Here is a 27,892-nt window from a genome sequence, read left to right on the forward strand (position 1 = left end):
CCATCCCTACTGACCCCCACCCCCTTGAAGGGAAAGGCCCCGGGCCCCCTTCCCTGCCCCCCCAAGCTGGCCAGACCCCGGTAGAGTCACGTCCTGGCCTTGGGGGGCTGCATGTGGGGCAGCAGGACACAGCCTGGGGCACTGGGGAAAAAGCACAGGAGCCCCCCACCCCCGGTGGCTCCAAGCCCAGGGCCTGACTCACTCCTGCATGCCTTGGGGGGGGGGGGCTGTCCCCATTGCATGGGAGGGGTGCAGAGCAGGGGCAGGGAGCCAGCAGGGGCCCAGGACTCCTGGGTTCTCTCTGCCGCTCTGGGAGGGGTCTAGAAATGAGAGCGGGGAGGGGGGGTGGAGGCAGGACAACTCAGCTTTCACCCCAGTGCTGCCACTGCCCTGCTGTGTGATCTTTAGCAGGACACGGCCCCTCTCTGTGCCTCAGTTTCCCCTCCCCCACTTTGCCTATTTAGACTGAGAGTATCTGTGTCCAGATGGCGTCCGGTGCAACAGGGCCCCGATCTCGGCGACTCCATGTCTGGGCACCGCCCGGCCCGACAGGGCCCCGATCTCGGCGACTCTGTGTCTGGGCACCGCCCGGCCCGACAGGGCCCCGATCTCGGCGACTCTGTGTCTGGGCAGCGCCTGGCCCGACGGGGCCCCGATCTCAGTGACTGTGGGTGTGGGCAGCGCCCGGCCCGATGGGCCCCGATCTCGGCGACTCCGTGTCTGGGCAGCGCCCGGCCCGACGGGGCCCCGATCTCGGTGACTGTGGGTGTAGGCAGCGCCCGGCCCGACGGGGCCCCGATCTCGGCAACTCTGTGTCTGGGCAGCGCCCGACGGGGCCCCGATCTCGGCGACTCCGGGTCTGCCCCGGTATCTACTGCAGCCCATAGTTAAGCATTGGGGTCCCTGCCCTTCCCTGGTGGTGCCGTGACCCCGTTCCATTAGGGATTGTTCCGAGGGGGGGGGCTAGAAAACAGGGCAAGTCCCTCCGCCCGCAGCCAGGGCAGCTCCGAGCACCTTACGCCAGGCAGAGGGGACGGGAGCAGGAGACTGGGCCTCAGGCCTCCCGGGGTGGAGCTTTCCTGAGCCGTTGGGGTCAGCGAGCCCCAGGCCAGAGGGAGCCCGGCGAGCACCGAGCCGGCCCCTCTGGATCTCCCCCCCCCCGAGAACAGCCCTGAACTCAGCCCTAGAGCGGATCCGCTCCTTTCGCAGCTCGGCCAGGGCACAGGCCTGGGGAGAGAATGACGCTGCCACCGCGGCTCCTGGCCGGCTGGGGCAGCCCTTGGCTCGGGGTAGATTGGTCCATCCCGCTGGTGCTGAGGGGCCGGGATCAAGTCACCCCACGGAGGCGGCTGCAGCAGGTTCTCCAGGCCTTGTGTGCGGCCTGGGGCTGGTCTCCGACCCCTCGTTTTGCAGCCCCTCTGCAGGGCAGCAGCGGCATCTCCCTGGCTGGGATTTGGGGGGCAGGCAGCCCCCGGCGCACTCCACCCTGCTGCTGGCTCTTCCCTTCCCGTTTCACTTCCCTGGCAGCCGAGCACCCACCCGCCCTTCGGCGCCCAGCCTTGAGCGACCGGCAACCCCTGCGCGCGCGGCTCCCTGGGAGGTTTCGGAGAACAAAGCCCTGGCACTTGGGCAGCACCCAGCAATGGCCGCCCCGGAGCCGGGCGCAGGGAGAGGGCAGCGGGGGTGACGCACTGGAAACTGGGCCTGGTTCTACCCAGCCAGGGCCTGGCTCCCTTTCCCCAGGTGCTGCAGGATGGCTCCTGAGGCTTGTGGGGCAGTGCAGGAGCCATGGGGGGAGGGAACCGAGCTGGACCCCAGCTGCCAGGACTGGGCCGGCACCAGCCAGAGCACCGGAGGGCAGCTCCCCACCCTGTGCTGAGCAGAGGCCCCAGATCCAGCTCAGGGGGGCGGTGAGGGGCAGGCAGGGCTGGGCGGCGAACGGGCCACTGAACCGACGAGCCCAGGAAGCGGCCGCTGCTTCGTCTCTCCTGGTCGTCCAATCCCGTCTCGCTTTAGCCAAACGTGGCCCAGAGGGGGCGGGGGAAGCCCACGGCCGGTGCCATGCAGGTGACCTAGGGCAGCGGCTCTGGTCCGCGCCCCCGCTCGGCCCGTTGGAAGTCCTGGGGGCGGTGCTAAGGCTGGCTAGTTCCTACCTGTCCTGACACCGCGCTGCGGCCAGCAGCAGGGCCGGCTCCTAGGCAGGGGGGCCACAGGGCTCCATGCGCTGTCCTCGCCCCAAGCACCGGCTCCGCACTCCCATTGGCCAGGAACCAGCCAATGGGAGCTGGCGGGGAAACAGCGCTTGCGCTCCTCCGCCTAGGAGCCGGACCCGCTGCTGGCTGCTTCTGGGGCACAGCACGGACCACGGTGCCAGGGCAAGAAGCCTGCCATAACCCCCCCCCATCCCCTGCCCCAAGCCCCACCCAAACCCCCTTCCCACACCCCAAACTCCTCAGTTCTGGCCCCACCCCCAGTCCAGAGCCCTGAGCCCCTCCCTGCACCCCAAACTCCTCAGCCCTGGCCCCATCCCAGCACCTGAACCCCCAGCCCCCCAAACCTGGACCCCTCCTGCACCCCAAACTCCTCAGCCCTGGCCCCACCCAAACCTGCACCCCCAGCCCAGAGCCCTGACCCCAACCCCCTGCCCCGAGCCCCCCCAAACGTGGGACCTTCTCCTGCACCCCAAACCCCACATCCCCAGCGCTGTTGAGTCACCGGCATCAACAATTTTCTTCAACTGGGTCACCAGAAAAAAGGTTTGAAAACCACTGATCTAAGGGGCCGTCCCCTATAGCACCCGTGCCTCAGTTTCCCCCCCAAGCTGTAACCACAGGGTAACAACTCGCCCTTTCGGTCTTGGCCACGGAGGTTGGGAGGCCCAGGGGAGCTGGAATCTTTGCTGTTACACGGCACCAGCCGGGGGGGCACCAGCTGTCATTAGCCAGACAGCACCGAGCTGCTGGCTAATGGGGCGGGGCCAAGAGCTGACAGCAGCGGTTCATGCTTCAGTGTGTCGCCCGGTGACACCCCCGGCTGGAGGCTTCAGTCCCATGGAGATGATAACCTACTATAGCTACACACACCCAGAGCTGGCTCCCAAGGGACTGCAAGGGGTGCTTAGACGAGCGCTTGTTCTCGATGGGGACGGGCAGCCTGACCCAGCAGGGACTTGGGTTCTCCTCCCACTCGGCACCTTTGGGTACGTCACAGCACCCCCGTGCCTCAGTTTCCCCTCCACCACAGCGCTTCTCGTCTCTTTTGATTGCAAGTTCTTTCAGGCAGGGATTTCTCCCACTCTCTACCCAGATGGCAGCTGGGAGGACGGGGCCCCCCCATCCCAGCCCCCAATCTCTGTTTCAGCAACCCAAACACCCCCCACTCCTGGACACCCACTGTTCCAGCTGCCCCAGACAGCCGAGTCCTGCCTCGGCACTGCCGCATGGAGACAGACACAGGCGGGCGGACCCCAGGGGGACTGGAAAAAGTGTTTAATTACGACGGGAAATAAAAGGGGGGGGGAGGGCACACTCCATACGTACACTGAGGGGGGGATAACAGAACAGGCGGGGGGGGTGCCGAACGAGGAGATCCTTCTCAGCCAATACGCAACGGCACAGAGAGAAAGGCGCAAGGAGACGTCTCTACTACGGAATAACCATCACTGGCAGCCGTCAGCTGGGAAATCGGGGGGGGGGGGGGGGTCTTTCTTTTTGGGGAGGGGGCAGAAAACAATTGGAAAAAAAACAAAACCAAACCATTTTGGCCATAAAATAGAAACCCGCCGCGTGGGCGAAGGGCCGGCCCGGCCCGGCCCGGCGGCTACCAGAAGTCGCGGCGGTGGTAGGAGTCGGGGTCGCAGTACTTGGTCACCACCACTCTGTTGGCGAACTTGCGGCCGGTGAGGCCCTGCATGGCCTTCTGGCAGTCGAAGACCGAGGTGAACTCCACGAAGATCTGGGGGGAGAGGAAGGGGGGGGTTACGGCGCCAGCCGGACGTGGAGATGAGGGTGCGGGGGCCAAGGTTGGCTCTTATCCCACTCCCCCACCCCGGGAGCCCCCCCATCCTCTGCTGTAGCCACCAGACCCCACTCCTCTCCCAGAGCCAGGGATCGAACCCAGGAGTCCTGACTCCCAGCCCTCCTGTGCCAACCCAGGCATCCCTATTCCCAGTGCCCATCCACCCACCTCTAACCACTAGACTCCACTCCCCTCCCAGAGCCAGGGATAGAACCCAGGAGTCCTGACTCCCAGCCCCCCACCCCCGCTCTAACCACTAGTCCTCACTTCCCTCCCAGAGCTGGGTGTGTGTGTGGGGGGAAGATGGACAACCCAGGCATCCCTACTCCCAGCACCCACCCACCCACCCCTAACCACTAGACCCCACTCCCCTCCCAAGGCCAGGGAGAGAACCCAGGAGTCCTGACTCCCAGCCCCACACCCCCCCCCTCTACCCACTAGCCCCCACTCCCACGCACCTTGCCGCAGCCAGGCACTTCGACGCCGTCGACAGGCCGGGGGATCTCGATGGATTTGACCACCCCGTACTTGCTGCACTCGTCCCGCACGTCCTCCACAATCTCCTCATACTCCTCGTCGTCGAGCAGCTCCTCGGGCAGCACCATGTTCATGAGGCAGAGCACCTCGGTGGGGTGCCCGCCCATCTGCACCTGCGAGCTCATCAGCCCGGGCACCTGCAGCGTCACCGGGGTCTGGTTTATCGTGCTCTGCGGAGACGGGGGCGGGGGGGGGGTTACGCTCCGGCCTGCTGATCCTGGCCTCTGACCTCGCCCCCACCACCGGGATCTCAGGGAGGCGGCCACCCCACCCCTGGCGGCTCTTCGAGGTTGGGGGCGGGACGCTGCCTGCGTCTGCCGAGAGCCTGAGCCCGTCACTGGGAACAGGGCGAGCTCCCCTGAGCCAATTAACATGGCCTGGGTTTGCCGAGAGCCTGAGCCCATTGCAGGGCTCCCCCATCCTAACCAACTTGGAAGCCTCATGAGGCACTTGAAATCACCCCCCACCCGGCCTCTCCAGTAAGATACCCAATGGGACCCCCTGGAAACGGCCCTGGCACCCCAAAACAACCGGAGAAAAAGCAACACGTTTTCAGCTGGGGACGGGAGGGGGCAGAGAAAAGGCAAGTGTTGCAAGGAAAACTGCCCCACCCGTTCTAGGAGCCTGGGAATCGCTAGACTAGACCAGACCAAAGGGCCGAGCTAGCCTGGGACCCCAACCCCGCTCGCTCTACCCCACGCCCCTCCCAGAGCCGAGGAGAGAACCCAGGAGTCCTGGCTCTAACCACTAGACCCCACGCCCCTCCCAGAGCCGAGGAGAGAACCCAGGAGTCCTGGCTCCCAGCCCGCCTGCTCTGACCACTAGACCCCACTCCCCTCCCAGAGCCGAGGAGAGAACCCAGGAGTCCTGGCTCCCAGCCCACCTGCTCTAACCACTAGACCCCACTCCCCTCCCAGAGCTGGAGTGAGAGCCCAGGAGTCCTGGCTCCCAGCCCGCCTGCTCTAACCACTAGAGCCCACTCCCCTCCCAGAGCCAGGGAGAGAACCAAGGAGTCCTGGCTCCCAGCCCACCTGCTCTCACCACTAGACCCCACTCCCCTCCCAGAGCCGAGGAGAGAACCCAGGAGTCCTGGCTCCCAGCCCACCTGCTCTAACCACTAGACTCCACTCCCCTCCCAGAGCCGAGGAGAGAACACAGGAGTCCTGGTTCTAACCACTAGACCCCACTCCCCTCCCAGAGCCGAGGAGAGAACCCAGGAGTCCTGGTTCTAACCACTAGACCCCACTCCCCTCCCAGAGCCGGGGAGAGACCCCAGGAGTCCCAGCTCACCAGCGTGGCGTTCTTGGCTCCGACGCTGGCTCTCTGCACCAGCAGTTTCTTGTCGCCCAGTTGCATGCCGTTCAGCCCGGCGATGGCCTTCGAAATCAGAGGGGAAATGAATCTGGCTGCTCGCAGCGCCGGAGCGGGCGGCTCCTCCCCCCGGCCCCCCGCTGCAATCAGCCCAGACGCGAAGGGCGCCGGACAGCTGGCCGCGCGCGCGCACACACACACTCACGCCGCTCTCCTCCGCCCTCGGGGCGCCCGGCCTACGCGGTGGGCTGGCGCTGGGAGGGCAGGAGCGGCCGGCTCCGAAGGCTCTCCTGCCCCCCCCGGGGGGCGCTGCGTTACCTGCGTCTCTGAAGGCCTCCTGGGCCGCGGGTGCACGGGCAGCGGGGGGGCGCTGGGGCCGGGTGCCAGCCACGGACGCCCCCTCGGCGGGCCGGCAGGGGAACCTCTCCACCGACTGCGCAACCTCGCTGCACTTCCCCACGCAGCAGGGGGCGCCCCGCCCCCCAAAAGCCAGGTGTGGGGGCAGGAGCACAGAGCGCCTGGGGACGGGCAGGCTCACGACCAAGTTGAGGATGGGGCGGCAGGACCCCAGACAGGCTGGGGACAAGAAGTGGGGGGGGGGGTGGGAGGGGGTGGGCACAGCACGGTGACCCAGAGAGGCTGAAGTCAGGTTTGAGACAGGAAGTGGAGAGGGGGCACAGCCCCAAGACAGGCTGGGAACAGAAGTGGGGGGCGGGGGAGGCATGTGCCCAAAAGATGGGGCCCAAGTCAGGCTCCTGCCAGGAACGGGCAGCGCACCAAGATCCAAAACACAGGCCGAGGGCGGAAGTGGGGGCGCCGTGGGGCTCAAAGGACAGGAAAGGGGGCGGGGGGCACAGGCTGGGGACAGGAAGTGGGGGGGGAGGGAGGCCCACAGAGACCCAGACAGGCTGGGGACAGGAAGGGCTGGCTGGGGACAGGAAGTGGGGGGGGAGGGAGGCCCACAGAGACCCAGACAGGCTGGGGACAGACCCAAGTCAGGTTTGGGACAGGAAGTGGAAAGAGGGGCGCAGGGACAGAAGGGGTTGTGGGGCACAGACAGGTTGGGGACAGGAAGTGGGGGGCAGGCCTGAAAGACGGGCTGGGGGCCGGACGACACAGACACAGACACACGCACGCACCCTCTCGCACGTCACCCCAGCGCCGAGGTCTCGCACCCAGCATGCACCATTAGACCAGCTCTTTCTAAGCCCTCCGGGGGTGGGGGTGGGGGAAGACTTTTGGGGAGGGGGGGGGTTATGAAGTTACGCGCCTCTAAGGACCTTCTCTGTGGCAGGAGGCCCCTCTCCCGCCAGCGCCGGGGCTGACTTTTTGTGTGTGGGGGGGCGATTTGAAGGGGCGCGGGGGGGGGGCAGGGCGGTTTGGTTGGTTGCTTCATTTTTTGCTTTTTTGTTGTTTTGTTTTTTTTAAAATCCAAAAAAAAAATACATTAAAAAAAATGAGATATATATATACTTGCATTTGAACAACTACCGCTGGGAATGCAGCGCACAGAGGGCCCCTGCTGCTACGGGTCTCTTCCTCCTCCCCCCGCTGTAACAAAAAGCACAGCGGGAGAAGAGAAAACACCGTTATATAGAAAGTCCGAAGAGATTTCTATAAGGCTGCGAGCGACGCGGGCAAGGCAGGATCGGCGCCGGAGGCAGCTGCGGCTACAGGGGGAGGGGGAGGCTTCCCGGCCACAGCGGGATCTGATGGGGGGGTTTTATTTGGCGAGGGGGGGATCTTACCGGCTTGCATGGGCAGAGCAGAGCTGGGGTCTTCGGATTGGTTTGTGGCCGCTGTTCGGGCTAAGATTGGGGAGAAGGGGGGGAAAAAGGGGGTGGGGGGGAGAGAAAACGAGGCGATCACAGCGACGAGGCGCGGCCTAGGGGGGCCCCCGGAGCTGTAAAGGAGAGAAAGGCTGGCGCTCCCTAGGGGTGGAGGGAAAAAAAAATTCACCTGCTCAAGGAGGGGAGGAGGAAAAAATCAAACCAAAGAAAAGCAAAGGCCAAAGGAGAACGCACACACCCCACGGCTGGCTGGGCGGGCGGGCGGACGCAGGCCCCTCGGAGGGCGGCGGAGCTGCGAGGAGAGGCGGGCGGAGGAGGGGGGAGTTGGGAAAATACCTGGTCTGTGACGTTGATGTCCACGTACTCGCAGAAGGCGTAACCCTTGGAGAGCCCGGTGGCGCTGTCCTTCACCAGGTTGAAGGCCTTCAGGGGCCCGAACGAAGTCAGCAGCTCCTTCACCTGGGGGGGGCGGGCGGGCAAGGGCAGGGTGAGGCGGGCGGGCAGCGAGGACGCCTGGGGGCACGCCTCCCCTGCCTCAGTTTCCCCTCCCCACCCTTGGTCTGTTTAGCCCAGGAGCTCTTTGGGGCAGGGGTGGCTGGCACGGTGCCCGGGCAGCACCCCCGGGGTTTGGCTGCTGGGTGGCACCTGGCACGATGCTCCCCCCCCGGTCTCGGTTGCTGGATGCCCAGGCAGCGCCTGGCGCCGGTCTGGCGAGGCACGACGAGGGCTGAACGCCGCCTCCCGTCATTCAAAGCCCTCCCCAGCAAAGATTTCGCATCAGCCCCACTCTCAGAGGGCAGCTCGGGCTCAAGCCAGAGCACATGGGTGTTGAGAGCTGGGATCCGCGGCTGGAGCTACTCGTGGGGAAAAGCCCCTTCCCCGTGCCCCACGGGGGGGAAGCGGCCCCGGGTGGATCCAGGCCCTGGCCAAGGGAGGCCGCCCGCTGCCCCGTGCTCACCTGATCGTCGTTCAGGTAGTTGGGCAAACCCCCGATGAAGAGCTTGTGAGCCGAGTCTGGGACCACGGTGGACACCACACCTGCCGGGGGGAGAGGGAAGGGAACAGATGGGGGTCCCACACCGTCCTGCATGCTCCGGAGCGGCTGCCAGGCAGCCACACCCCACGGGACAACAATGCAGCCCCCGCTCGTCCCACAGGGCCACCCTGTAGTCACAGCCCGCGCCCCACACCAGAAGCGCCATGTCCCAGCGCCGGGTGAGGGGTCCCTTTATTACCAGCCCTGCAACTCTCCCTAGAGGTGCCACGTCCCAGCGCCGGGCGAGGGGTCCTGCATAACCAGCCCCTGGTGGACTCCTGGACTCAGACTTACCAGGGGCGTCTGGTCCCTCCCTCCACTTTCTCCGGCCTCCCCAATCCTGGGCTCCCTGCCCTGCTGCCCCACACCCAGCCGGGCGTACGTTACGATGCCACGCAGCACGTGTCTAGGGAAGAACTGGGCACGCGGCTGGATCTCCCCTGCCCCAGTGCGCTCTGGGAGAATCATAGAATCTCAGGGTTGGAAGGGACCTCAGGAGGTATCTAGTCCAACCCCCTGCTCAAAGCAGGACCAAACCCAACTCAATCATCCCAGCCAGGGCTTTGTCAAGCCTGACCTTAAAAACCTCTAAGGAAGGAGATCCCACCACCTCCCTAGGTAACGCATTCCAGTTCTTCACCACCCTACTAGTGAAAAAGTTTTTCCTAAAATCCAACCTAAACCTCCCCCACTGCAACTTGAGACTCCTTGTTCTGTCATCTTCTACCACTGAGAACAGTCTAGATCCATCCTCTTTGGAACCCCATTTCAGGTAGTTGAAAGCAGCTATCAAATCCCCCCTCATTCTTCTCTTCTGCAGACTAAACAATCCCAGTTCCCTCAACCTCATAAGTCATGTGCTCCAGCCTCCTAATCATTTTTGTTGCCCTCCGCTGGACTCTCTCCAATTTATCCACATCCTTCTTGTAGAGTGGGGCCCAAAACTGGACACAGTACTCCAAATGAGGCCTCACCAGTGCTGAGTAGAGGGGAATGATCACATCCCTCGATCTGCTCGAAATGCCCCTACTTATACAACCCAAAATGCCATTAGCCTTCTTGGCAACAAGGGCACACTGTTGACTCATATTCAGCTTTTCGTCCACCGTAACCCCTAGGTCCTTTTCTGCAGAACTGCTGCCCAGCCATTCGGTCCCTAGTCTGTAGCAGTGCATGGGATTCTTCCGTCCTAAGTGCAGGACTCTGCACTTGTCCTTGTTGAACCTCATCAGATTTCTTTTGAAGGTGCAGGCCCGCTCACCCGTTGGCCCCACACCGGGGCAGGGGGGGCTACTCACCTGGCACGTAGACAGATGGGTTCTCAGACATGCCGGGCAGCGGCTGATAATCATGGGGGCGGCGGATCTTCAGCGACTGCCCCTGGAAGATGATGCCGTCGAATGCCATGGCCTGGGTGGTCTCGTCCACTGAGCGGAACTGCAGGAGAGCCAGGGGAAGCCGATGAGGGACACGGACGCCCGATCGGCACCGCAGCCCAGAGCCCCTGAGCTCACGCAATCCGCCAATGATTCGGCCCAGATCTGCGCCCCCCCTCCCCCGAGCGGGACCGCTGCCCACGTAACCCAGTCTCCGAAAACGAGCCGCCAAGGGACGTGACACCCTTGTTGTGTCAACTGCCTGCTGCACAATGCCCCCTACTGGCCACGTCCGGAATAACCTGGCCCTGGAGGGAGCGCTGTCCCACCCATCGCTGGTGGGTGTGCGCGTCTTAATCCAGGCTCTGAGCAGGGTTTTGACCCAAGTCCCCCTACCAGCCACACAGAAAACCCTCTGACCTGGTGCCTGAAGTCAAAGCTCCCATGACCCAGCTGGGGGGGGGGGGGGGGGCCGCGCTAGAAGCCAAGTTCCCTGACCCAGGAGGGGCTAAGTCACGCGGGCGCCGATAACCCTCCAAGACCTTCCCACAATTCCCCCGCAGGCCAGACAAGTTCCAAATCTTAGCGCGTCTCCGCACAAAGCCCCCTGGAACCCGGGCCCAGCGGTGCGGTTGCTCACGCCCGGGCCAGCTGTCCCATGCAGACGTAGCCGCAGTGGTCGGCTGACGCCCCGGGACAGGGTGGGGTGTAGAGCTGGGGAGAAGATTTCCACCCAAACTGATTTTCCACAGAGAACAGTGATTTTGGCAAAACAAAGTTTTGCACAAGAAGCGCCTGCTTCCCGGGGGGGAAAAAACCACAATGTTTAGACACAAAACCCAAACACCCCAAAACCAAAATATTCCTATTTAACGCTGGTGTAGACTCCAGGCAAGCAGAAACCGCTCACCTCTACAAGCTGGACTTCATCTCCCATGATGCATCACAGCCAGGGACTCCCAGGATGCACTGCCTTCCCAATGCAAGAGGATAGGTCATGGTGCACCATGGGAGTTGTAGTTCCCTTGCCTCAAGCCCCTATTTGCATCTACAGGCTTGGGTCCCTTCTGGCCAAACTACACCACCCATGGAACAACACAGCCAGGGACTCCCATAATGCCCTACTTCCCCTCTCCAAGAGGACAACAGGGGTGCATCATGGGAGATGGAGTCCAAAAAGGTGGCCCAGGGTATAAAGGAGAATGGGAGCATGAATCATCCCCTGAACTACAACTCCCATGAGGCACCGCAGCAGCCTTTCAGCATTGAAATATTTCAGTTTTCCACCAAAATATTTTGGTATCCAAATATTTGCTGAAAACAGAAACTTTCCAGGGAGGAGGAAACATTTTTCCCTACCGGCTCTGGGTCACACTCCCTCCCTTGCACACGGCAGACGTTCCGTTATCCCCACCAATGTCTCATCCTCCTTCCAAATGTTGAACGGATCCTGGCCTCAGTCCCATCATGCGGCAAGGAGTTCCACCGGCTACCGGTGGGGCCCAGCTTCCTGCTACAGGCCACTTCAGCTAGTAATCCCACTGCCATGCTGCCCCATATCAGACCACTAAATCCAGTTCCCTCCCCCCAGGACAGACTAGATCCAGTCCTGCATCCGTGCCTCATCGACAACACCCACCCATAACGCACTACGGCCCATGGTGCAATCCTCCTCCTGTCCCTGCTGCAATCACATAACATCCTGGAGCATGGACTCTACGTCCCCTTTCACAGATTCCCACGTCCAGAAGGGACCACTGGGATCATCAAGGTTTGGCCTAAGCCCAGACAACCTCACCCAGTGAACCCAGAGCTGATCCTACAACCTATTATGAAACCAAAATGATTAAACAGACAATTTGTCAGCACCTGGAGGGTATCAGGGCTATAAGGAATAGCCAGTATGGACTCGGCGAGAACAAATCCTGCCAGCCAACCTAACTTCCTTCTTTGGCAGGATTATTAGCCTACCGGACAGGGGGACGCGGTGAAGTATCTTGATTTAGCAAAGCTTTGACACAGTCCCACACGACATTCTCACAAGCAAACTAGGGAAAGGAGTGGGTGCACCCCTGGTTCAAAGACCGGCACTCTGATTAGCTAGCAGTGGGTCGCTGTCAAACCGGGCGGCCTGTCAAGCAGGGCTCAGTACTGGGTCCGGTCCTAGGCAACGCTTTCGTTAGTGACTTGGATAACGGAGTGGAGCGTGCGCGCGCTTAGAAAATCCGCGGATGAGACCGAGCAGGGAGGGGTCACCAGCGCTTTGGAGGTCAGAATTCCAAACAACTGTCAACTGGGTCTGAGATCAACGCGACGAAATCCAACCAAGACAAGCGCAAAGTGCTTCCCTTCGGCGAGGGGGAGCCAGAGCAGAGCTACAAAGTGGGGACTAACTGGCCGGGGGGTTGCACTGGCTTCCTAGGGAGGTTTTTAAGAAGAGGTTGGACGAACTCCCATCAGGGATGGTCTAGGGACGCTTGGTCCTGCCTCGGTGCAGGGGGCTGGACTCGATGACCTCTCGAGGTCCCTTCCAGCCTGGTATTTCTGATCTGCAATTTCAGGGGGGAGCTCGAGAGGGGCTTTCAGAAGGAGAATCCGGTCTGAATTTTAACCGGCCGAGAGACCCCACCCCACGGTCAACTGCACCAATGGCCCATTCTCCTCCCGGGGCCCCTGAATCTGTCTCTTCATCTTCCTGGTCCTGCCTCTTTCTGCTAGACTGAAGGGTCCTCTGCCAGCAGAAGTCTCCTCTCAAGGGAGGTGCTTGCAAGCTGAGGACCAATTCACCTTTGAACCATCTCCAGAGAGACTAAATCTGCCGTCTCACCAGAACAGCCCACGGGGGATCCAATCCGGCTCTCACCAACGCAGAAGGGATTCCCAGATTCAGTAGCCAGAGAGGGACCACTGTCATCATCTAGTACAGGGGTCTCAAACTCAAATGACCCCGAGGGCCGCATGAGGACTAGTGCATTGGCCCGAGGGCCGCATCACTGACACGCCCCCTTGCTGCCCCTGGCCCCACCCCCAATCCACCCCTTCCATGAGGCCCCGCCCCTGCCCTGTCTCTTCTCCACCTCCTCCCCTAAGCGCGCGCAGTTTTAATAAATATATACACTCAGTAATGCACCTCACTCAAAGGACAAAACACGCACTTAGATTTACTGCCTAAGGCTCTGGGAGGGAGTTTGGGTGGGGGAGGGGGTCTGGATGCAGGCTCTGTGCTCGATGCAGGCTCCAGGCTGCGGCAGGGGGTGGGGGTGCAGGCTTTGGGACGGAGTTTGGGGATAGGAGGGAGTGCAGGGGTGAGGGCTGTGGGGCTGAGGGCGAGGGGTACATGATGCAGGAGGGGGCTCAGGGCTAGGGAAGAGGGTTGGGCTGTGGGGTGAGGGCTGTGGATGAGGGGTTCATGATGCGAGGGGGCTCAGGGCTAGGGAAGAGGTTTGGAGTGTGGGGTGAGGGCTGTGGATGAGGGGTTCATGATGTGGGGGCGCTCAGGGCTGAGGCAGAGGATTAGGGTGCGGGGGGATGAGGGGTTCATGATGTGGGGGCGCTCAGGGCTGGGGCAGAGGATTAGGGTGTGGGGGGATGAGGGCTCTGGCTGGGGCTGAGGATTAGGGTGAAGGGGGATGAGGGGTTCATGATGTGGGGGTGCTCAGGGCTGGGGCTGAGGCTGCGGGTGCGGGGGGAATGAGGGCTCTGGCTGGGGCTGAGGGTTTGGGGTTGGAGAGGCTCAGGGTAAGGGAAGCCTGCCTTGCCAGTACTGGCGGAGGGCAGGCACTAGGACCCTGCACCCTAATCCTCAGCCCCAGCCAGAGCCCTCATCCCCCCACACCGTAATCCTCTGCCCCAGCCCTGAGCGCCCCCACATCATGAACCCCTCATCCCCCCGCACCCTAATCCTCTGCCCCAGCCCTGAGCGCTTCCCTTCCCCCCCCCCAGCCCGGCCCCAGCGGGTCCCGCTTCCGGCCCCGGCCCCGGGCCTGGCCCCGGCGGGTCCCGCTTCCGGCCCCGGCGGGTCCCGCTTCCGGCCCCGGCGGGTCCCGCTTCCGGCCCCCCCCTTACCCGAGCGCGTCTCCGGCGGTCCGGCTCAGAGCCGCGTGGTGAGGGGGCGGGGCTGGGAGCTCCACGCCGAGCGCAGCGCTCAGCCCAGAGCTCCCAGCCCCGCCCCCTCCCCACGCGGCTCGGATCGGGGCGGGGCTCAGGCGCTCGGACGGAGACTCGGCGCTCTATGCGCCGAGGCTCCAGGAGAGGGGCGGAGGCGGGAGCCTCCGCTTTTCTCTTGGGGGCCCCTGCGGAGCTCCCCTGGGGAGCTCCGCGGGCCGCAGGGAAGAGCTCCGCGGGCCGCATGTTTGAGACCCCTGATCTAGTATCTGGTGTAATGGTCCCCAGCCTTTCCCGGGTGGCGGGCCCCAGATGACGAGCCACCGAGGACCGTGGACGACGGCCAAACATCCACCGAAATGCCGCCGAGAAGCAGCAACGTCAAGAGGCGTCGCTGCCAAAATGCCACCGAAGTAGCGTCATCAAGAGTCGCCGCCGCTGAAAATCAGCGGCATTTCAGTGGCGACGCCTCTTGATGTCACCACTTTTCGGCGCCAGCACACACAGATGCCCCGGCGGGCACCGCGTTGGGGACCACTGATCTAGTGCATAACACAGCCAGAGAATGACCTCTGAATAATTCCTCTTCAAACCACAGCGGATCGGTTCGAAAAACAGCCAGTGTGGATTTTCGGTGCTGGAAATTCCACCCCGGCCCTTGGTAGTTTGCTCCAGGGGTGAATTCCCCTAGCGGTGAAAAACGTGCGCCTTATTTCCAGTCCTCAACCGCAGACGTTGGAGCAGGTTAGACCGTGGTCTGCTAGACTAAAGAGCCCACGATCACATCTCTGTTCCCCATCTAGGTACTTAGAGACTGGATCAAGTCACCCCTCAACCTCCAAGCTAAGTAGATTGACCTCCTGGAGTCTGTCGCTATACGGTCTGGTTTTCAATCCTTGAATTGTTCTTGGGGCTTGTCTCTGAACACTCTCAAGTTTAGCAACATCCTTCTGGACTTGTGGCCACCGGAATCGGACAATAAGGTATGTTACGGGAGCACCTGGGAGCCCAGGCACGGTCCAGGGCCTCATCGTGCCAGGTGCTGTACAGACAGAACGGAAAGCCGACTCACCTCCAGGAAAGCAAAATTCTTGTCCTGATTGATCTGCACAGCCAAGACAGGGTTGCCAGGGGCCTGGGTCAGCCCTCCAAGACGCATCTGAGCGTTAAAGAAATCCATCATGGCCTCCTGCGGGGAGAGAAAGGGGAAAGCAGCGATGTAGGGCAGCGCACCACCGGGCCCGGAATTTCAAATAGATAGCAAAGAGCAGGTGGGAAAACTGGAACAGCCTACTTGCCTTGCATGATGGTAGCAAACTTTTGTGCTACGAGGGATTTCAGCCCCACAATTTTCACTTTAAAAAGAAATGGAAACAACTTTTTGATCTTGGTTTTTTGGTTGAGCGAGAGTCAAATTCAAATAATAAGAAAGAGCACTTCCCCTACCGCTATCTGGAAGGGGAGCTGGCCCCGGCTGTCACAAATTAAAAGAAAGGGCTCGCAAGTCGCTGGAGGGGAGGACGTTAAAACCACGCCAGCGTTCCTGTTACCACGGCCAGGGGCGAAGAGGGCAAATAACAGACCCAAATTGCACTGCTCACAGGGGTAAGTAGAGTGACCCGTCTGCACGGGTCACCGGGATAGAGACCTGAGCCCACTCGGGACAGGTGCAGCTACCGATTCCCACCAGCGTTCACGGACACAGTTCCGGTTCCCGCCCCGGCACCCCCAGGCCTCCTGGGCTTTCAGGACCGATCCTCCCCCTCTCCCCCCAAGGTTATAATGCAGCTGAGGGAGCGGTATATCCTTCAGCCTCCTAGCTCAGGCGGTCGGCCCCAGTGAGATGCTACGGTTCGTGTTTGCCCCGAAGCCGCTTATGTGTTTAGCCGCTTGGCATCAACCTCGCTTCGTGGATTCCGCTCTCCTCTGCAGCCAGCACTGCCCTGTTTTGGAGAGAAAAGTTATATCCTCCGGCGCTCCTCGACGGGTCCCAGGCAGAGAGAGAGTGCGGGCGACACACGGACAAGAGAGAGCGGCAGCCGGGCTGCCGAAGCCACCAGTACCTCAGTGATGCCGAAGGGGATATTTCCAACGTAGAGGCGGCGGGCCTGTCGGGTCATCTGGCTGCCAACCACCGGGACCGGGGTGGGGGTCACGGCCAATCCGTCAGGGGTCATGGTTGGGAGGAGAGCTGTGGCTGGAATCTGACCCGCGGCTAGGAGAGAGAAACACCAATCCACACGTTCAAAAGCCGATTCCCCCACCCTGCGCCGATGGGGAGTGGGGGGCGATGGGGCAGAGAGAGCGCTAGAGGGCCGGGGCGGTCAGCAGAGGTCTGCACCCTGCTCGGACAGACAGCACCTAGGCGGGATAGATACCTTGCATGGCTTTGTACTGCATGGGGGTGATGTGCTCAAACCCAGGCGGGGGCACGTCCCAGTACTTGCGGATCTTCTTCTTCTTCTCATGGCGGGGGGAGCGGCTGCCGAGAGAGGAGAGACGTGTCACCGGGCAGGAGGGGTGAGGTTTGGCCCCGGGCTAGGACGACGGTTTCTGCACCACGATCCAACCCCAGCCAGGGTCACCCCTCAGGATTTGGGGAGAGTTCCCAGCCCACTAGGCCCTACCCCCTTTTTTGGCCAATCCCGGCAGCGGCTTGAGGCAAGAGCCGAGCGCCTAGACCAGCAGGGGGCAGCATGGAGCAGCCATGCTCCACCGTGGCTGACACGGAATCCCTCCACCCTAGGGGTAAACCAGTCCCCCCCCGTGCCTCAGTTTCCCCACCTGTTCAACGAGGATAACGGCACTCACCTCAAGGGACCAGCGAGATTTAGGGGTGACCTGCAGAGGGGAGGGAAACAAAAGTCAGGTTCGTGCCCTTTCCTGCTTCTTTATGGCCGCTGAAAGGGTCGTTCAGAGATTTCATTCCTGCATTCGCCATTCAGAGACTCGGGGGGTGACTGGAGAACTGGCTAGGTCGGGGCATTACAGGAACGCCAGCAGAGAGACCTGATTCACCGACAGGGGAAGGAATCTTACGCTGACTTCCCCCAAAAGCCTGACACATGGTTCAGAGATCCCTGTCAAAATTCCCCTTCCAGTTAAGGGCAGAGCAAGTGTCTAACACACTCTCCCCACTGCTCAACCAGGGGAGCTCCAGATGAGAACCCCCACACCCCCAAACAGGCTTATGTGAATGTCTTGTCCCTCCCCGAACCCCCAAGAATTTCAGGCCATGTTACAGGGCCATTGCCACGTCTTTCGGGCTTTATAAACAGCCAGGATGCCACTGGGAGATCAGCGCCTGGGGGACAGAGGACAGCGCCGGCTGGCAGTAACGAAGGCAGTGGAGGGCCCTGGCACACAGCTTCTGGGGCATTACTATCGGCTCCTTTCAGGTCTCGCTGAACCTAACTGTGTCCTGGCCCCGGCCTGTCAGTCCCCCAAAGGGAAAAGGCTCTGCAGTAGCACCCGAGGGACCTCACAACACTCAGTCTGTGCTGCCTGGACTCCTAGGGCGCTGGGCCCCCCCAAAACTCCTGGCAGAGGGGAGTGATGTCTGAGAACATGCCCAGAGTCTCTCCCTGCCCTCCTAGCGGCGGGAGGCTAGAGAGAGGTAAAGAGATTTAGTCTCCCCCCACACTTACACGGGTCACAGAACAAGTTACTGCAGAGCCAGGGAGAGAACCCAGGAGTCCTGGCTCCCTGCCCTAACCACTAGACCCCACTCCCCTCCCAGAGCCGGGGAGAGAACCCAGGAGTCCTGGCTCCTCTCCCCTCCCAGAGCCGAGGAGAGAACCCAGGAGTCCTGGCTCCCAGGCCTCTCTGCTCTAACCACTAGACCCCACTCCCCTCCCAGAGCTAGGGGGTAGAACCTGTGTTCCCTCTAAGCTGCACAGCCGCCCAGGAGTCAATCAAGTGCCACAAACTGATTAGCAGAGCCGTGCACATCTGGCGGCATGTGCTCGACGCCCCCCACACCCCCGCTGCTCCTGCCCTCTGCCTTGGAACCCCTGGCCAGCTGCTCGCAGGCCCCTCCTGCTAGCTGTGCAGAGCAGGGGGAGGGCCCCAATCTCAGCGTGTCCCTCCCCTCCACCCGTGTACCCCATCTCCACAGAGCAGGAGCAGGAGAGCTGCTGCAGCCTAAATAACCAGCTTTCTGGTGAGCAAGTGCCTTAAAGAGAGAGCGCACGGGTCTCTCATACTCAGACTTCCCCAGCAGCACACCCACACAGTCTCTGTGACACACACACACACAGTCTCTCTCACACAGTGTGTGTGTCTGTCTCTCACACACAGTCTGTGCGTCTGTCCCTCTCTCTCACACCACACACACACAGTCTCTGTCTCTGACACACTCACCTCCCAACACATACTTGTGTTGTTGCTGTTGTTGTTAATTCTTGGTTCTTCCTGCAATGCACATATATTCTCTGTAACGTTACTCTTTCAAAGTGTGTTATTTCAGTGTTCTGACTGGTCTATGCATTTCATCATTTTTTTTCTCTCTCAGCCTTAAATTTAATTCTTTGAGAACAGCAAGTTCTAAAATGCCTAGCCTGTCCTGGCTGGAGTAATTATCCCTAGGGGAACTTTTCAAAAATATATTCTAGCTAGGTTTTTGTTTCTGCTGGTGGTGCACAGCCACACATTACCTGCACACGGATGGAAAAAGTTAGAGGGAACATTGGATAGAACCCAGGAGTCCTGGCTCCCAGCCCCCCTGGCTCCAACCCACTAGACCCCACTCCCCTCCCAGGATAGAACCCAGGAGTCGTGACTCCCAGTCCCCCTCCCACATTCTAACCACTAGACCCCACTCCCCTCCCAGAGCTGGGGGTAGAACCCAGGAGCCCTGGCTCCCAGACCCCCAAATCCGTTCCCAAGGCTGGCGGCTTGGGGCCAGCCATCCCCCCTCCAGCTTCTCGAGCCGGCCATGGCACCAGTGAGGATGCGGGAGACGAAGGGTGCCTGGGGCTCAGCCCGCCCCTCCCTACCTGCGTCGCCTGCGGTCCCGCGAGACACTGCGCTGGTCTCTGTTGCGCCTCTCCCGGCTGCGGCTGCGGCGTTTCCGTTCGCGGCTCCGTGAGCGGCTATGGCTGCGCTTCCGGTGACGGTTCTCCTTGTCGCGCTCTGCGGGGGAGGGAGGGGGAGGAGGAGGGCGGGTTAGCAGGGGACGCACGAGCCCTGCCCCCGATTCTTGGCATCCCATCCCCCAGCTACTGATCTGCCCACATGGGGGCCTGGGCCTTGCCTGGCTCCGCTGTGGGTCCAGTTCAAATAACAGGCGCTAGTTTGCCTAATGCAGCATGCGGGGGACTCCAGCTCCCAGCGTGCAACGCCCCCTCCATCTCAGAGGTGCAGCCAGCAGAGACTCCAGCTCCAGCCATGCCACACTGCATGGCATGCTGGGAATTGTAGTTTGGGGGGGGGGGCTGCAACTCTACACTTTGCCTTGTGATGGGGGTGGTGCAAGCCCCATAGAGAAGCCAGCCAGGCAGACAGCCACAAAGAACCACAAGGCCCCCCACACGCCCTGCCGCACCTATAGAGCAGGGGCAGGCTGCCCTAGATGCCAGGGCACAACCTTGATGCCAACTCTCCCCTCAATGCCACCTACCATGCAGTCCCCCATCCAACGCTCCCACTTCTGCCTTCCCTCAACCGTCCCCACCCGATCCATTGCTCCCCCTTCTGCCTTCCCCCGACCATCCCCACCTGATCCATTGCTCCCCCTTCTATCTTCCCTCAACCGTCCCCACCCGATCCATTACTCCCCCTTCTATCTTCCCTCAACCGTCCCCACCCGATCCATTACTCCCCCTTCTGCCGTCCCCTGACCGTCCCCACCCAATCCATTGCTCCCCCTTCTGCCTTCCCCCGACCCTCCCCACCGGATCCATTGCTCCCCCTTCGGGCTTCCCTCATCCGTCCCCACCCGATCCATTGCTCCCCCTTCTGCCTTCCCCCGACCTTCCCCACCTGATCCATTGCTCCCCCTTCTGCCGTCCCCCGACCGTCCCCACCCGATCCATTACTCCCCCTTCTGCCTTCCCTCAACCGTCCCCACCCGATCCATTACTCCCCCTTCTGCCTTCCCTCAACCGTCCCCACCCGATCCATTGCTCCCCCTTCTGCCTTCCCCCGACCATCCCCACCTGATCCATTGCTCCCCCTTCTGCCTTCCCCCGACCGTCCCCACCCGATCCATTACTCCCCCTTCTGCCTTCCCTAAACCGTCCCCACCCGATCCATTGCTCCCCCTTCTGCCGTCCCGCAACCGTCCCCACCCGATCCATTGCTCCCCCTTCTGCCGTCCCCCGACCATCCCCACCCGATCCATTGCTCCCCATTCTGCCGTCCCCACCCGATCCATCACCCTGTAGGAGCACCAGACTAACTCCTCGCCCGCCCCCTGCCTGTCCCCACTGATTGCTGCTTTATTGCCCCTGGCTAGGAAGGTTTCCTCCCCCATCCCAGAGAGAACAAAGGCCACATTTAGGTACCGAAAGGGAAGGCAGAAGAGCCTAAGTGAATTAGGCACCAAAGTCTGTAAACCTGACCCAACAGGAAACAGAACCCAACAGTGCGGACACCCAGTTCTCCTCTCCCACTCTAGCGACTGGACTCCACTCCCCTCCCAGAGCCAGGGATAGAACCCAGGAGTCCTGATTCATATGCCAGTGATCTAACCACTGGACTTCACTGCCTCAAACACCCCTGGCTCTGCTGTTTGCCCTGTCAATGTGACATTGAACGGTGCCTCTACCCCAGAGCCACAGCTGTATTCTCCCACACCGTATCCAGCCCCAGATTCAGCCCCTCCCCGAGTGAACCTCCTGCCTGATTTTAAGCAGCGCCGAGCACCTACCAACCTCATCTCAGCGGATGGGGGGAAAAAGGGGTCAGGGTTCCGGGTTTGTAACAGACTCTGCTACTAGAGAAACTACACTTCGAGGGGGGACTTTTAAAAGGTTTGAAGGTAAAGAATAAGACACTGTTCAAATATATCAGCATAGGGCTCCTGGGGCACCAAGGGTGGCTCCTAACTGCCCCATAGCTTCACAGTCACCCCCACAGCTCCTCTGAGGCCCCCTGCCTGCTCCATAGCCCATTCTCCCAGCCCCCCTTTTCCCTCCATGTGCCCCATAACTTCAGCCCCCATAGGGCTTCCCCCAGCCCCCCACCTCCCCATAGCTTCCCAGACCCCCATCCCATAGCCCCCATTCCCCTAGACCCCACCTGCCCCATAGGTCCCCTTCCCCAACTCCTCACCTGCCCCATACCTTCCCAAACCCTCTTTATCCCCCACCTGCCCCTTAGCTCCCCTTTGCCACACCCCCCCACTCCCATCGCCCCGTGCCTCAACTTCCCTCACCAAACTGGGAGGGGGGCTAGACAACCACCGGGGCTGCGTTTCTCAGGTGCCCCTGCAACACCCCCAGGGCCCCAATCCCAGCCCCAGTGGTCCTGAACCCCACCTGCCCTCACATCCCAACGGCTCTGCATTTTACACTGGAAATGGTCTGAGCCAGGGGTGGGCGGGGGGAGCCCAGGCTCCAGAACAGAGCAGGTGCCGGCTAGCGACCAGGCCAAGAGCCCACAGCTGTGCTGGGAGGGAAAACAAAGGCTGGCGTCATAGGCCGGGCTGTACAAAGCCTCGCTTGTGAGGACAGATCTGTTGATCCAGCCATGTGCGGGGGGGTGGGGGGGTGTTTAGATTTATCGGTGGGGGCTGGGGAGACAGGCTTGGCGAGCTCTGGAACTGCGCAGGCCAGGCGGCAGAGCGTGAACCACCCCGCTCCTAGCCCTGGGAGCCGGGGCAGGGAGGAGGAGTAGGGGTTTGGCACCTGCTTGGGAGCTAGGGCAGGGGAGGGGTTTCAGCTCAGGGATAATCCACACTCCCAGAGGTGGGTTTCCAGCCCAAGAGGGGAAGGCCGGCCCTGCGGCTAGGGTGCCAGCTGAGATCCCGGTTCAATTCCCTGCTCCGCCACAGACTGCCGGTGTGTCCTTGGTTCAGTCACTTAACCAGTCTGTGCCTCAGTTTCCCCACAGCGCTGCCACATGGGGGTGTTGGGAGCGTAAATACAGTAAAGCGTGCGATGTGCCCTGAGATCTACCGATGAAAAGCTCTAGGTAAGAGCTAGGGATGATACTGACCAAGTCCAGGAAGCAGCCAGAACCGCTGGGTTTGCATCCTGTCTCTAGAACAAACAGGGGAGCGCCCCTGGCCCACTGACACCCCATTCACAAAGCAGGGAGAACACCCACCATTTTATCCGCTGATCCTGAGCACAGTCAGCGTTCCCTGGCGCCAACGACTCAGCAGGCAGCCGCGGGGCAGGCTGGATGGTTTCAGAGCCAATGGGGGACACGAGGGAGAGACCACCCTTGACTGCCCCACAGCCTGGTTCGGTCGGGGGCGGTCAAGCACCCCCACAACCTTCAGGATTGTTACCGAGCTCCTGAACCACTCAGCCACCGCACCCCTGGGACCTCGACTGCACAAGTTTACTGATCCCGCTCGGTATCGCTAGGGAGCTCAGTCACAACCGGACGTCCTAGGGACCGGGGTGCTCAGCTCAGCCCGGGCGGCGTGACACAGAGGGTTACCAGCGTGGCTTGATCTCAGGGAGATCGGCTGGTCTCATGGCAAGGCGCTGGGCGGACACCTGGACTCCGGTGTTATACAAACCCCCGCGTCTAGCTACGGTAATTACCCGGCCCCCAGGACCTGTGGTAACGGAGCGCCTCATGGTCCTTGATATATTACAGGGGTAGGCAACTTATGGCACATGTGCCGAAGGCGGCAGGCGAGCTGATTTTCAGTGGCACTCACACTGCCCAGGTCCTGGCCACCGGTCCGGGGGGGCTCTGCATTTTAATTTAATTTTAAATGAAGCTTCTTAAACATTTTAAAAACCTTCTTTACTTTCCATACAACAACAGTTTAGTTATATATTTTAGACTTATAAAAAGCGACCGTCTAAAAACGTTAAAATGTATGACTGGCACTCAAAACCTTAAATTAGAGTGAATAAATGAAGACTTGGCACAGCACTTCTAAAAGGTTGCCGACCCCTGTGCTATTGTCTCAATTTTCCAGATCACTCCCCAACTACCGCTTCTCAGCTGGAGATCTCAAAGCACTTCATAAAAAGAAGCTGGTTGCATTAGCCCCATTATACGGACGGGGAAACTGAGGCATGCAGGTGACTTTTGCCAACACAGGGAGTCTGTGGCTAAGCAGGGAATTGAATATGGATCCCCTAAGCACTGGGCCATCCTTACAGGACTTAACCGCCTTCCCCCAACCATGCCATGGCCCTACAGCCGCCGATTGTCACTCTGAAAACTGGGCTCTAGTGTCAGAGCAGGACTGTGTTAGCAGGGGTTGATTTTCCATCGCAGGCAGCGCCTAGCACCACCAGGACAGGTACATACAGATTTTCATGGGTAAATGTCCGTACACATCTATTTCTCTCTCTCTCTCTCACACACACACACACACACACACACACAAATTTCTCATCAATGATCGACATTTACAGATGAGCAAAGTAGGAAAAATGCTGCTTGAGAACAGGGTCCCACCTCAACGTGTACCAAACGCATGGTGGAGTTAGACCGTTATTGTCTGACCCACCCAGAACTTGCCCCAGCCATGAAAATTCAAATTGATAAAAATCTAAAAAAAAAAGAAAATGCTTAACCCCCCCCCTAATTTCATGCTACTTTGAAAATTTAAATTGATAAATAAATTTAAAAAATTTAACACCCATCCTTTTGCACAACTGTGAAAATGTAAATCAGCACAAAAAAAGGTTCACTTCTTCCAATTCCATGCAACTGTGAACATTTAAATAGATAAAAAGATAAACATGTTTAAAATTCATCATTTTGAGCTACCGAACATTTAGAGAGAGAAAAATTTAAATCCCATAATTTTGTGCAAGTGTGAAATTTAAATAGAGAAAAAAAAATGCGTAAAACCCCATAAATTTTCACAGCTCCTCAAAATTACATCAGGAAACACTGAAAAAAAAATGGTTAAAACCCCGTCATTTTTGCACAACTGTGAAAATGTAAATAAACGTAAGAAAAAATGCTTTAAAATAATCCCTATTATCCCTCAATTTAAAAAAAAGTAAGATTCAAATTCTGCCAAGCCGAGGAATATAATACCCGACACCTCTGAGGGGTTATTTATAAAGGCTTTATGCTTTTAATAGGATGCTGGCTCTACTGGCTTCAGAGCGCCCCTCCGCTCTGACATAAGCAAGCTCCCAAAACACAATCTTTTTGCTGTTTTTCAGCTGACAGGGACGGACTTGGAATCATTCCAGCTTCACCCCAGAGCGGGATGTCCCATGTGCTTCCTTCCTAACACAAGGGAGATGATCAATCATACAGGCAAGCAGGGTTTTTTTAAACTCTGCCAGGTCCCGGGCCAGAGAAACTCACCAACCCATGGAGGGATTTCCCTGAAGAGATCAAGCCACAGCCCCCAGCTTCCTCCCCAATGCTGTCACAGGCAAGAGATTCACATCTGGCCCCTAACATGTGCCCACGGCTGCCATCACCCCAGCATCCAAGTGCAGGGCAGGGACAATAGGCCTGCCCTGCCCCCCCAAATGCCCCCAGTGGTGACATGTGCCCCTCCCCACCCCATGGGTCTTATTTGCCAGGAGGGGATGGCAGGAAACATAAGGAGAAAAAGGGGTGATTTTGGGCTTCCCTCTTTCCGCAGTCTTTGGGGCCTGAGTCTGCTGGGATTAGGGGTGTTCCTGCCCTTCTCTCCCCCGACCTCCCCCAGTCCCAGGGGGGAGAGGGGCGCACACACCCCCCCCCCAGCCTGCTAAGGTTAATTATGGAGCTCAGGGTCTCTGCCCAAGGGGATGCTACAGGGTGGAGCAGGGGCTGGCTGGCGGGATGCCAATGGGGGTGCAGAGGCCATGGATTGAGAGGGGCACAAGGAGGGCAGGTGGGTTGGGGAGTTCAGGGTCATGCTGGGGGCTGTGGCAAAAGGATGCTGGTGGGGGGCTATGGGGCAGACACTCAAGGAGTGTGCAGGTTCTGGGCACTGGGGCAGGCAAGGGTGCTGCTGGAGGGCATGTGGAGGAGTTTGGGGGTGGGCAATGCTATGGGGCAGGGAGGCGGCCACTGGCAGAGGAAAGGGGAAGTGGAGGGGGATGGAGAAGTTGGGGGCAGGCAGGAGAGCTGCCTGGAGGCCAAGTGGCAGTGGGGGGCCATAAGACAGGCACTCAGATGTTGGGGGAGCACAGGCTGGAAGGGGGCTATGGGGCAGGCTGTGGAATGGTGAACTGGGGGCAAAGGATGCTGAAGTTATGGCCCCCAGGAGGGTGTCGGGACTAGGTGAACAGGAGCTATGGGGCGCGGGGAGGGAGGAGCGGTGGGGCCGGCCTGGGGAGGGCGCTATGGGGCACGGGGGGACGACCCGGGGAGGGAGCCATGGGGCCGCTATAGGGCGGGGGGGAGCCATAGGGCTGGCGAGAAGGGCACTATGGGGCACGGGAGCCGTGGGGCCGGGCCGGCCCGGGGAGGGCGCTATGGGGCGGGAGGGAGAAAGCGGGGGGGAAGGCCCGGGGAGGGCGCTATGGGGCGCGGGGGGGGGAGCCGTGGGGCCGGCCCGGGGAGGGCGCTATGGGGCGCGGGGGGGGAGCCGTGGGGCCGGCCCGGGGAGGGCGCTATGGGGCGCGGGGGGGGGGGGCCGGGGGGCCGGCCCCCGGGGGGGGCGGTGGGGCGCGGGGGGGGGGCGCCGTGGGGCCGGCCCGGGGAGGGCGCTATGGGGCGCGGGGGGGGGAGCCGTGGGGCCGGCCCGGGGAGGGCGCTATGGGGCGCGGGGTGGCGCGGTGGGGCCGGCCGGGGCGGGGCGCTATGGGGCGCGGGGTGGAGCCGTGGGGCCGGCCCGGGGAGGGCGCTTGGGGGCGGGGGGTGGAGCCGTGGGGCCGGCCCGGGGAGGGCGCTATGGGGCGCGGGGTGGAGCCGTGGGGCCGGCCCGGGGAGGGCGCTATGGGGGGGGGAGGAGAGCCCTGGGGCCGGCCCGGCGAGGGCGCTATCGGGGGTGAGCGCAGCCGAAGGCCCGACCCGGGAGGGCCCGAGGGGGGGGGGGGGCGCCGTGGGGCCGGCCCGGGGAGGGCGCTATGGGGGGGGAGGGGAGCGGTGGGGCCGGGCGGGGGAGGGCGCTATGGGGGGGGAGCCGGGGCGCCGGCCCGGGGAGGGCGCTATGGGGGGGGGAGCCGTGGGGCCGGCCCGGGGAGGGCGCTATGGGGGGGGGAGCCGTGGGGCCGGCCCGGGGAGGGCGCTAGGGGGGGGGGAGCCGAGGGGCCCGCCCCCGGAGGGCGCTATGGGGGGGGGGAGCCGTGGGGCCGGCCCGGGGAGGGCGCTATGGGGGGGGGAGCCGTGGGGCCGGCCCGGGGTGGGCGCTATGGGGGGGGGAGCCGTGGGGCCGGCCCGGGGAGGGCGCTATGGGGGGGGGGGGAGCCGTGGGGCCCGCCCGGGGGGGGCGCGTTGGGGGGGGGGGGGACCCGGGGGGCCGGCCCGGGGAGGGCGCTATGGGGGGGGGAGGGAGCCGTGGGGCCGGCCCGGGGAGGGCGCTATGGGGGGGGAGGGGAGCCGTGGGGCCGGCCCGGGGAGGGCGCTATGGGGGGGGAGGGGAGCCGGGGGGCCGGCCCGGGGAGGGCGCTATGGGGGGGGAGCCGTGGGGCCGGCCCGGGGAGGGCGCTATGGGGGGGGAGCCGTGGGGCCGGCCCCGGGAGGGCGCTATGGGGGGGGAGCCGTGGGGCCGGCCCGGGGAGGGCGCTATGGGGCGGGAGGGGGAGAGCAGTGGGGCCGGCCCGGGGGGGGCGCTATGGGGGGGGAGCCGTGGGGCCGGCCCGGGGAGGGCGCTATGGGGGGGGCCGTGGGGCCGGCCCCGGGGGGGCGCTAAGGGGGGGGCGGGGGGCGGGCGGGAAGGCCCCCCCCGCGCACGCCGCGGGCCGGGCCCCACAGACGTTGGGGGTCCCCAGGCCCGGCCCTGCCCGGTCCCCCCGGCCCGGTTCCGGCCCGGCCCCGCCCCCACCTTGCTTGTTCTCGTTGAGCTGCCGCTCGAACTCGTCGAAGTCGGACATCGCGGCCCCTGCCTCGCTCCCGCACAGGCCGCGGCGCCTCCCGCTCGGCCACTTCCGCCCCACGCTCGGGAATCTCCGTCACCCCTCGGCCACTTCCGCCTGGCGCTCGGGGATCTCCGTCACCCCTCGGCCACTTCCGCCCGGCGCTCGGCGATCTCCGCCCTCACTCGGCCATTTCCGCCCGGCGTACGGGGATTTCCGCCGTCGCTCGGTCCCGCCCACCCCGCGCTCGGGGTTCTCCGGATCACTCGGGGATCTCCGGGCTCCGCTGCTCGGAGACCCCGCCCACGCTCGGGTTCCGACTTCGTGTGTTTCCGTCAGCTCTTCGGCTCCGTCCTCTCCTCCCACCCCTTCTCGACGCTGCTTCGGCTGTTTCCGGAGACGGGGCCTCAGGCTTCGGCTCTGTCCCCGGCCGCGAGAAAGGAGAGAGCGCGGAATGTGGGGGAGGGGCCAGAAAGGGAGCACTTCCGGGTGGGACCGGAAATGGTATATAGGGCAAAGGGCAGTCATTGCCAGCCCCATAAGTCCCCCTTGTGCCCCACAACGGCCCTGCAGCGCTACAGCCCCTTCCAGCGAGACCCCCAGCGCCAC

General features: G+C 62.0%; 1 protein-coding gene across 3 annotated transcripts; it reads right to left on the minus strand.

Moving 5' to 3' along the window:
• Positions 1-3,493: 3,493 nt before the first annotated feature.
• On the minus strand, positions 3,494-27,426 carry LOC123350213 (splicing factor U2AF 65 kDa subunit). Of its 3 annotated transcripts, none has more exons than XM_044988672.1 (13): positions 27,253-27,419; positions 19,169-19,304; positions 18,534-18,584; positions 16,983-17,012; positions 16,550-16,653; positions 16,235-16,386; positions 15,244-15,360; positions 9,990-10,128; positions 8,614-8,693; positions 7,992-8,114; positions 5,845-5,940; positions 4,476-4,724; positions 3,495-3,954 (listed from the first exon to the last, which is right to left on the minus strand). In XM_044988672.1, exons 1-13 carry the CDS (start codon positions 27,299-27,301, stop codon positions 3,820-3,822), a joined length of 1,461 nt encoding a protein of 486 aa, XP_044844607.1. In that variant the 5' UTR covers positions 27,302-27,419; the 3' UTR covers positions 3,495-3,819. The 3 variants fall into 3 exon arrangements, with proteins under 3 accessions (XP_044844609.1, XP_044844607.1, XP_044844608.1); XM_044988673.1 differs by having other exon boundaries at positions 3,496-3,954; positions 5,845-5,931; positions 27,253-27,415; XM_044988674.1 differs by lacking the exon at positions 18,534-18,584 and having other exon boundaries at positions 3,494-3,954; positions 27,253-27,426.
• Between the last annotated feature and the right edge of the window lie 466 nt (positions 27,427-27,892).

The sequence above is a fragment of the Mauremys mutica genome, chromosome 15, assembly GCF_020497125.1.
Source record: "Mauremys mutica isolate MM-2020 ecotype Southern chromosome 15, ASM2049712v1, whole genome shotgun sequence".
In the NCBI taxonomy this organism is placed as follows: domain Eukaryota; kingdom Metazoa; phylum Chordata; order Testudines; family Geoemydidae; genus Mauremys; species Mauremys mutica.

Bases quoted from the DNA above. Each gene is read 5' to 3' on its own strand.
- LOC123350213 (XM_044988672.1), bottom strand. From the start codon at position 27,301: ATGTCCGACTTCGACGAGTTCGAGCGGCAGCTCAACGAGAACAAGCAA. The intron at 17,013-18,533 runs GTGAGTGTGTCA...TCCCCTCTGCAG, and splicing joins ACACAAGTATGTGTTGGGAG to GTCACCCCTAAATCTCGCTG. The intron at 8,115-8,613 runs GTGAGCACGGGG...CGCCCCCCCCAG, and splicing joins ACTACCTGAACGACGATCAG to GTGAAGGAGCTGCTGACTTC.